Source organism: Manacus candei, unplaced genomic scaffold, assembly GCF_025592945.1.
Source record: "Manacus candei isolate 608988 ecotype Guabito, Panama unplaced genomic scaffold, ASM2559294v1 h1tg000076l, whole genome shotgun sequence".
NCBI classification, from domain to species: Eukaryota; Metazoa; Chordata; class Aves; order Passeriformes; family Pipridae; genus Manacus; species Manacus candei.
In genome coordinates, this window is record NW_026138124.1 from 11,228,702 (window position 1) to 11,238,311 (window position 9,610).

The window sequence follows — 9,610 nt, forward strand, 5'->3', positions numbered from 1 at the left end:
GAAGTATAAAATCACTTTGTCTGTAATTGAGTTTATAATTCCTGAATAAGAAGGAAATAATTGGTATTGCAATGTTAAAACTTGCAATCTATGAGATTGAAGTGTAAAAGATGTATCATCACTGTTTCTGCTTTCACAGAAATTCCCAGTCCTGCACAAACAGCACAACCTCCAGAAACTGCTGCAGACACTACGTAAGTAGAGTTTGAAATCCTCTTGTTTGCACAGTGTTTACCTGATAATCCTCAGCTCAGGCCAGAAATGCTGTGTTAGGGCCAAAACTGGTCTTAACATCTGAGAACTCACAAGATAATTTTAGTCAGCAAGGGTGATGCTGGTATCCCCAGCTTTATAAAGCTGAATATGACACTTAACTCTAAATGGGACACTAAGGAGTCCAAGCCTTTAATACCTGGTCATGGGGGGTGTGCAGTCCCCAGGTCAGAAGGGTGGGATCAACAGAAGTTGGAGTTTTATAACTCAAGGGGCAAGGCCCACTGGGCTGCAGCAAACAGCTCTTTCAGGATGTGAAGTGCAGGGCATGGAAAAGCTGGCAGCCTGCATTGCCAGCTCTCACAGGGCTGCTCCACTGCAGGGCTTGCAGGAGCAGGAATGGGAGTATCCATTCCTGGAACACACTGTAATAACAGAGCCACTGCCAAATCAATTCCTGCCACTTAATCATTGAGAATCACTTCAGACTCTGTCCCTTGTTTGCTAGAGTGAGCTTAGAGTCCTTCTCTGTTATGTGGAGCAGGAATTGCATTTTTGCCTGACCTACTATAACTCTGCCAGGATCTGTTCTCTGCTGGCTTCTTCCCCCTCCCCTAATGGCAATGCAGCCCCCTCGGTTTTCCACCTCAGGTGGATTTCAGATGTTATTTTCTCTTGCAGCACTGCCCAGCCAGGCCCGGGCGGAGCTGGACGGGAGGCAGAGGTGGGTTCGTGGGTTGGCCCCGAATGTCTCTCGGAGCAGCTGCTGGGCTGCTCTGCCCCCCCCGTGGCACTCTGAGCACACCTTTCCCTTCCCTTGCTGTGAACAGGTGGAAGAACCAGAGGCAAATAAATCGGAGCCCGAGGATGACGAGGACGAGGTGGAGGATTTGCCGAACCGGCGGCCGCACCTGCAGGGGATGATCTACCGCAAACCCAGCCAGACCAGCGTGTACCTGCAGGAGTGGGACATCCCCTTCGAGCAGGTCCAGCTGGGGGACCCCATCGGCCAGGGCCGCTGGGGGAAGGTCTACAAGGGCAAGTGGCACGGGGAGGTGGCCATCAGGCTGCTGGAGATCGACGGCAACAACCAGGATCATCTCAAGCTCTTTAAAAAGGAGGTGATGAACTACAGACAGACCCGGCACGAGAACGTGGTGCTGTTCATGGGAGCCTGCATGAACCCCCCTCACTTAGCAATCATCACCAGGTAAGGACAGCGTCTTACTATTATTTTTAAAATATAAATATTATATATAGCTAGCTAATTTTTTTTTAATGTGCAAAAATTTCCTGTAGCTTCTGCAAAGGAAGGACACTGCACTCCTTTGTGAGGGACCCCAAGATATCCCTGGACATTAACAAAACCAGGCAGATAGCACAAGAGATCATCAAGGTAAGGGCTCATTATGCCAACGGAGCCACTGGGCCACAGCTTGGGGGCTGCACTCTGAGCTGGGAGCTGCTCCCTTACACCTTCCTGCACAAGTCCCACAAGTGCCCTGTCCCCAGCTAATCCTTTACACTGCAGGTATGAGAGGGAGTTTGTATTAGAAAGCAAAGTGTGCTTGGCAATAATACCAACCCCTCAACATTTCCATCTCTGCTGTATTTCCCAGGGCATGGGGTATCTCCACGCAAAGGGCATCGTACATAAGGACCTGAAATCCAAGAATGTTTTCTATGACAATGGCAAAGTTGTGATCACCGACTTTGGATTATTTGGAATTTCGGGTGTGGTTCAGGAAGGAAGGTGAGCAGAGGTTTCACTGCTTGGTTCAGCTTTAGAATGACAAATGATGATCAAGTAGGGAAACGGTTCCTGCAGTACCTGGTACCGAGGAGAGTCAGGTGCTTTAGTGCACACTCAGGTTGCACTCTGCACTTTTGCTTTGTTTTCTTTTTGAGCAGATTTCTTCCTACAGTTCCAGCAGCACAGAGCTAGAAAGTTATGGATGGATTAAGACTCAGAGCACAGAACAAACAAAACTTTAAGCCCAGGAGTGGGCTGGAGAGTCAGGCTGACGTGCTTATTTGTTAACGTGGCAAGAAAATGAGAAACAAATAGTCAGCAAAAACATTTGAGTAAATAAAGTCAAAGCATCGGGTGAAGCACAGATACGACCTACACAGCAGTGTTTCAGTACTGCTGCTTTCTTTTGGACTCAGGAGGGAGAATGAACTGAAGCTGCCTCATGACTGGTTGTGCTACCTGGCCCCCGAGATCGTCCGTGAGATGGCCCCAGGGAAAGATGAAGACAAGCTGCCTTTCTCCAAAGCTGCAGATATCTATGCCTTTGGGTAAGGAAGGAACACCCGAGAGTATCACGAGAGCTTGCTAAGTGAGATTTGTTACAGGCCTGAGCCTTCCAGTCAGGGATCCCCTTCTCCCAGGCTGGGGATTCCAGCTGGGATGCATTTTCCTCAGTACTGCAACAGTCATGGTGGGAGGAGTTTGCTGCACAGCTTTGTGCGCCTTCCATAGCTCAGCTGGAGAGGCTGGAGCAGTGTCAGGGTTTGGTGTGTTCCCCTGGGGCAGGCAAAGGCCTGATGTGTGTGTTGGCCTTGCAGGACGGTGTGGTACGAGCTGCAGGCCCGGGAGTGGCCGTTCAGGACCCAGCCTGCCCAGGCACTCATCTGGCAGATCGGCAGCGGCGAGGGCGTCAGGCAGCTCCTGGCAACCGTCAGTCTGGGCAAGGAGGTCAATGTAAGTACCCCGGGGGCAGGAGTCCTTCCATACAGCTGTCTCTCAGAAAGAGGGGAGCTGCTTCAAGAGATTTATTTCAGTCATAACTCTAAAGATAAAGGGCTGGAAAGAGAACAGGTGAGAATGGCAGACCAGGTTAGAGGCTAAGCCTGTGCTTCCCGCTGTTGTGCAGAAGTGGACATTCCCCAGCACCAGGAAACTGTTGGGTTGTAAGGGTGTCCAGGCCCTATGTTGAGCAGTCAGTGTCTGCCTGGGCTCACACACGTCTCAGTGCTCAGTCAGCTTTCTGGTCTGCACAGCTGACCTGTGAGCCAAGTGAGGTAACGAGCCCCAAATGTCCTGTGCAGGAAATCCTCTCGGCGTGCTGGGCCTTCGACGTGAGCGAGCGGCCCAGCTTCACTGTCCTCATGGATATGCTTGAAAAACTGCCAAAACTGAACCGCCGGCTCTCCCACCCGGGGCACTTCTGGAAGTCTGCTGAGTGAGTACCTGCTGCTGTTCCCAGCAGTTATGTCACTCCATGACCGTTTCTGAGCTTTTTTTGCCTTCTTGGGGGCTGTCAGACCAGACAGGAGGGGAACACTGTGCTCTTCTGCTTCTCTGGCTCTGGGAAATGATGCAGTTAAGCCACCTCAGTCAGTTCATTGCCTGCTTCGCCATATTCACCCCCCTCCAGCAGATCCAAACTGATCCAGCTCTTTAGTGTCAGAGAGTATCCACCAACAGCAGGGGAAGGGCCCTGAAGACACATGTCCCTCCCCTCTGACAGATCCTTTCACATAGTGCACTAACCCCTGCTCCAGCCTGGTCAAAGCTTTGCAATATGTAGTTCTCAAGGGCTTGCTTTAAATAACTGAAAACTAACTCTCATGGTGACTTTTTCCCTTCCCTCCCATATTTCTTTGTAGGTTGTAGCTACTGGTGCAATAACGGGCTCCACCTTGCATGCTTCCATGTGTTGTATCCTAACCAGCAACTTGGACAATCACCTTCCATTAAAAAAGCAAAAACAAACCACGAAATTAACCCATGGACATAATCAACACTTTATCCAAGTCCTCCTTTCTGCCTTTGCTTGGTGTGGGCTGTTTGCTTCAATAACCACTCCTGTCTGCGAGACCTTCCTGCCTAACACCGCGGCCTCCTCTCCCTCTGGAGCGTTCCAGGAGCCTGTGACTCCCCTGGGAAGGTGCAGGGACCTGCCCTGCCTGACCAGGTGCCTGTGCCAGCCTGGGCTGGGTGTCCTGCCCAGCGGGTCCTCAGCGCTGGGGCTTTGTGGCTGAAGGTGACAGGGACATTGTCTTGGCACAGCCAGGACTGAACCTCCACTTGCAAACCAGCAGGAGCTGAGGGCCAGGGGGGCAGCACTGCAGCCAGGGCCAGTTCTTGAGTGGAAAGAAGGATGGTCCTTGCTCCACTTGGAGCAGCTGACGGCCCTTAGCCCACTGGGAGCAGGCCATGGGCAGTGTCCAGAACAGGCCCGTGGGGCTCAGCTGGGATCAGCTACAACGCTGTGTAAAAGAGGAGGAAAGCCCTTCAGCTCCTCCTCCCCTCGCAGATGTAGTGCTTGGAATGTTATGGTTTGCTTCTGTTTACATCCCCTGGTCAGCAGAGCGACTCTCGTGGGGGCTTGGCACAGTCACAGGTACCACAGCAAACACGTGCCTTTCAGAAAAGGTCTTTTTTCACTGCTTTGGAGGGGACAGGAGAGGGGCAGAGGAGAACATGCACTAAGAGCCAGCAGGGTTTCTGCTGTCTGAGGACAAACACCCACATCCACTCCCTGAGTCTCCTCCGTGCTCTGCTGCCACCCCCGTGGGAAGGCTCTGAGCTGGAAGTGCTTCTGGCTCTGTCAACAGTGCTAGAGCAAGGGGAGAGACACCTTTATGCACCTTTATAGAGGAGCAAAGGGGTTTAGGTTTGTTCTGTTGGGCTTTTTTAACCTATTCATGTACCTTGTCAAACCCCCCCTTTCTCTTACAAAGAGAATTCTGTCGGTTTTTGATTCCCTTCTACTTCAAGGGAACCAAGTGTTCCCTGAAAACCAGTGTCAGGCTTCCCCCCACTATGGGTACCTGGGAAAACCTCCTGTTCCTCCTGCTTGAGCAAATCAGATTGTCTGTGTGTTTCTTCCCACCGATGGGGTTCACATGAATAACTTCATGTGTTTGCTGCTTAATTACTTGAGCCTCTTTTGGGTGGTACGAGAGCAGAACTGAACCTATTTCAGCTCCTTGGATAGGGCTGTAGCTTTAAGAAGAATTATCAGTAACACTTTCCCCCCTCCCTTCTCCTCTCCCTCCCCACTCTCTGCAGCATTAACAGTAGCAAAGTTGTCCTGCGTTTTGAAAGATTTGGCTTGGGGATCCTGGAGCCGAGTAACCCAAAGCTGTAGCCCGGTGTCCTTGTGACCTGTTTCTGCTCCCACACAGCACCAGAAACCCTCAGTGGCTCCTCCGTGCCGAGGCTGGTGCAGCCCCTCTGAAGACCATCAGCTCAGCCCCGTGTCCTGCCTGAGCACCAGCAGTTATTTAAACAATGTTTACATGATACTTTTGTGTGAACTATATTTTTTTAAACATAATAAACAGTGAATCAAGTTTAACTACAGCCATTCTCAAATAGCACTGAGATAGAAGAAGAGTTTCTAGTTCCTCCTTGTGTCTGTGGTCAGTAGGAGCCAGGCTCTGCCTTGGGAGCTGTGGGTTCCCTGAGCTGGGGGACAGTTGCTGCAGAACAGCGACGTGGCTCCTACGAGGCACTGCCTCCCAGAGAGGGGTTTCCTTCATGGAGGTAAAGCCCAGCCTGCTGCACTGGGACCTGCCCAAAGCAGGCACTGAGCCCCGAGGTCTGTTTGAGCAGGGCTGGTCCAGCTCTGGGTCACCCTGAACTCAGCACAGATGTCCTGCTGCAGGAGTGCCTGCCATGGGGGCTGGCTCAGTCAGTGACTCAAGTGCTCTTCTCCACAGAACTCACACTAAAACCTGCTCCTTCTCATACAATCCCAGAGGAATTGAGACTTGCTGGCTTTTAAAAATAAACCCCTGACATGTCACAGCTCTGCACAGAGGGCAAATTCTTCTTTTGAAATTTAGGCACAAGTTCCAGTCCCCTAAAGTTGTGGCATTTCTGGAAACATAACACTGTCCAACAGCCTCGACCCTTCCAGCCCCATCACTGTTGCAGTTGTAGAAGAAAAGACATTTTCCAGAGCTGCAGGGTGACATGGGACCTCAAAGAGAATTGAATCAGATAATGGGACTCACTTTCAGAATCATCTTATAAGCTCTTGGACAAAGAAACAGGGCATCAAGTGGATCTGTCACATCCCTGATCACCCACAAGCCTCTGGGAAGATTGAGAGGTAGAATGGGCTGTTGAAGACTATGTTAAGAGCATTAGGTCATGGGACATGGAAGCATTGGGAGGCAAATTTAGCTGAAGCCTCTTGGCTGGTCAACACCAGGGGATCTGCCAACCACCCTGGTCCTGCCCAAACGAAACCCCTGCACACTGGGGGAGGAGAGGAGGTCCCCATCCTACACACGGGGAAGTCACTGTGGGTTTCTCCTCCCATGGGGAAAAGCAAACTCATCATGGGATTGTCTTTGCTCAGGGACCAGAGTGTACCTGGCAAGAGGGACAGGAAAAGGGAAAAGCTGGCCCTAAAAATGCATTAAGTCAGGCCTTGATGCACCGAGCTTGTTAAGAGCTTCAGAGTCATTGCACATACACAGTGTTGCCACCACCTACCATCAGTCCCATTTAAACCTGCAAGCTCTTTGTGAAAAATACAGGACTCCAGCAGTTGTTTTGGGTAAAAAACTTAAGAGCAACAGAAATCTTGCAACCAGGAAGGGTCTGGAGGCCCTGCCTCAGTCCAACAGCTCAGACTTGTTTCAAAGGTTTGTTTTAAGACCAAAAAAACACACACCCCCCCCCTTCAGTGCACAGTGTGGGGGTTATGGAGCCAGCAGCCAGTGACCACATTGAGGTGATGGATTCATCATCCTCTTGCCAATTAACTGCAGTCTCTCTTACCAGAGGCTCCCTCGTGCTTCCCATCCATGTTCCTCAGCTTCTGCAGGAGGACCCCCAGTACCCCACAACCCTTGTCTGTTCTTGTCTGTGCAGCCCTGGTTTTGCTGAGACAGGTCCTTAGGGCTCCCTGGGACTCGCCAGGTTTCATTTCTCCAACTGCCACAGCTCATTACACCCCCCAGGTCCCCTTCCCCACCATCACAAGGATTTCACCTGAAGCTTGAGGAGGGAAGCTCTAAAATCCTGTGGGCAACCAAAGTGCCAGCCCTTGGTTCGGCTGCCTTGTGTGGGGAACTAAGTGGCACAAAACCTGAGTTCTGTTGAGCAGAGACCTTCACTCCTGTGTGTCAGCTGTAGCCTCTTCCAAGTGTTTTGACAGAGACTTTTGAAATGTGTCTTGGACATAAAAGAGAAGTGGGTTTGGCATGGCCAGGTGTGGCCTGGCAGTCCTCTCTGCTCCCCTTCCTCTCCCCTGGTAAAGGCAAATCAAGCCCCTCCTGGCACAGCAGGTTCACCTGCACCCTCGGGCTCTGCAGGACTCGCTACTGTTTGTTTTCTCTCAGTAATTGTGTCAGCAGCTTTAAGCAGAAGTTGTTTTCCCACAAGTGCTGCTTAAATTACAGCAGCACAGCACAAACCCAAAGCAGGGAGTGCTGCCTCTCGGCTGGAACCCCCCGTGGGCTTCCTCCAGCCTGTCCCTTTGCAGCCCCTGGGCTCAGTCCATGTCGAGAGCGGGGACACCCGGGATGTCCCGGTGGGAACTCAGCGTGTGCTCAGGATCTGTCTCAGAGGCCAGGCTGGGGAAGCACATCCAGCACTGGGTGTGCAGCCAGATTGAAACAAAGAATTAAAAACCCCAACAGACTGTCACCATTTGTCCTTCCTGCAACTGCCCTCACATGCAGTTCAAACCCTGGCTGTGGGGACCCTTCCTGCCCCTCTGTGCCCCAGGTCAGTGTGCTGGACACTGGGACGTGTCCCACCGAGCTGGGAACATGCCCTGCTGCAGTCCTGGGCACGGGGGATTGTTCAAAACCTGCCTCTAACACAATTTGGCATTCTAATCTGACCTGACCTGGGTGGTGTGTGGAACTCCCATAAATTGCCCTTCAACACCAAGCCCAGGCTCTGGTCCCAGTGCAGCCCAGAGGACAGACCAGTTCCTGTCTCTGGGGTTATTTTTGTGTCAATCAGTGGCACTGGGCTGAGCCACCACAGGGCCTGGGGGTCAGGGCTCTGCTGTCCCTCAGCAAACCAAGCCAGTCCCCGGGTTGTGTTCATGTCACACGTCCTGTCCCCTCCCGCTGGAGCTGTGACAATGCTGCTACAGGAGCCACACGTCAGTAGTGAATGTAAATGGTCTGTAACATGGTGAACATGGACACGTTTTCTTTTCAAATGTGATGTAAACTTTGTACAGTACAAATTTTTTTTTATATTTTCTATGAACTGTCTTCCAGAATTGCTATTAAATTAATTACAAATTGTTAGGATTAACAACAGTTTCTGTATTAGTTTATGCAACCAGCAAAAGAAAAAAAAAGAAAAAAACCCTAAGAGTGCACTCTATGCTACTGGAATTCTGGATATGTAGGAATCTTTTCAGTGAATAAATCTTTGCTCTGGATAAAGTGAGCGTTACTGAGTCGTGGTTTGACCTTTCCCTGCCCATCTCCTTGCAGCTGAAGTAGAGAGGAGCAGATTCTCACAGTAACCCCCCCGACACCGAGCTCCTTCACCCTCTGCTCCTGCCCTGCAGCAGAAGGGGATTCCTGGCATTTCCCATTCCCTTTGCCACTCCAGAGAGCCCAAGAGACACCAGGAGACACTGAGGCCACTTTAAGAGATGTTGAGTCCATTTGCAATTATCAAAGTTTCCCCTCCCAGATATGATGAGCCACATTATTAAATGGTTAGTGAAGCTGCCATTTAGTTTTCCTGAAGCACTGAACTATTTGAGCAGCTGCCCCACACACACTGGAGGCCATTCTGGGACTCCCAGCACCTTCCCCTCCTTTGCACAAGGTTCTGTCCCCACCTTCCCACCTGCAGAGTGGGGCAAAGCTCTGCCAGCCAGACCCTGCTCTGCACTGGAAGTGCCATTGCTGAGTGTTAATTAATCCCGGGAATGTTCTGCTGCTGCCAAAGGCTTTGCGTGGGAATAACGATGGCATTGTGCTGTCCTGCCAGGAATGGCCTGAGGCATCATAAAAGCACTACTTTACATGTCATCCATCTTATCTACATCTCTCATATGCAAGCAATAAAAAGCTTAAGATAAATTAAACTTTGTTGTCTTTCATAAAGAGTAATTTAGTTCTCAATTAAAATTGAAGGGCAGAGGTGTTGGATTTAAAAAATCAAAATACACAAACTCCCATCCCCAAGCACAAAGGTTCTGCCCCAGCTGTGACTCGGAGCAGTTTGATGTTTACTGGCCCATGGCTGTACCCCAGAACTGCCCTGGGTTATCCAAGGCACTGACAGAGTGAGGCCCCTCCACTGAGAGAGCCCCTGGAACCAGGAACACGAGCAGCCAACACCCACAGCCCAAGGGAGACCAACTCCACCAAAAGGGACCATCCAACTCCACCAAAAGGGACCATCCAACTCCACCAAAAGGGACCATCCAACTCCACCAAAAGGGAC

At 51.0% G+C, this 9,610-nt stretch overlaps 1 protein-coding gene across 1 annotated transcript in view; it reads left to right on the forward strand.

Annotated features, from left to right (window-relative positions):
- Window positions 1-8,592, forward strand: part of KSR1 (kinase suppressor of ras 1) — a 53,463-nt gene extending 44,871 nt beyond the window's left edge. Inside the window, exons 12-20 of the mRNA XM_051810073.1 lie at window positions 140-194; window positions 895-937; window positions 1,044-1,423; window positions 1,513-1,609; window positions 1,833-1,966; window positions 2,383-2,514; window positions 2,785-2,920; window positions 3,268-3,401; window positions 5,237-8,592. Coding sequence (XP_051666033.1) covers window positions 140-194; window positions 895-937; window positions 1,044-1,423; window positions 1,513-1,609; window positions 1,833-1,966; window positions 2,383-2,514; window positions 2,785-2,920; window positions 3,268-3,401; window positions 5,237-5,315 — 1,190 coding nt within the window. The 3' untranslated portion in view covers window positions 5,316-8,592. The remainder of the gene's footprint in view (window positions 1-139; window positions 195-894; window positions 938-1,043; window positions 1,424-1,512; window positions 1,610-1,832; window positions 1,967-2,382; window positions 2,515-2,784; window positions 2,921-3,267; window positions 3,402-5,236) is intronic.
- The last annotated feature ends 1,018 nt before the right edge of the window (window positions 8,593-9,610 follow it).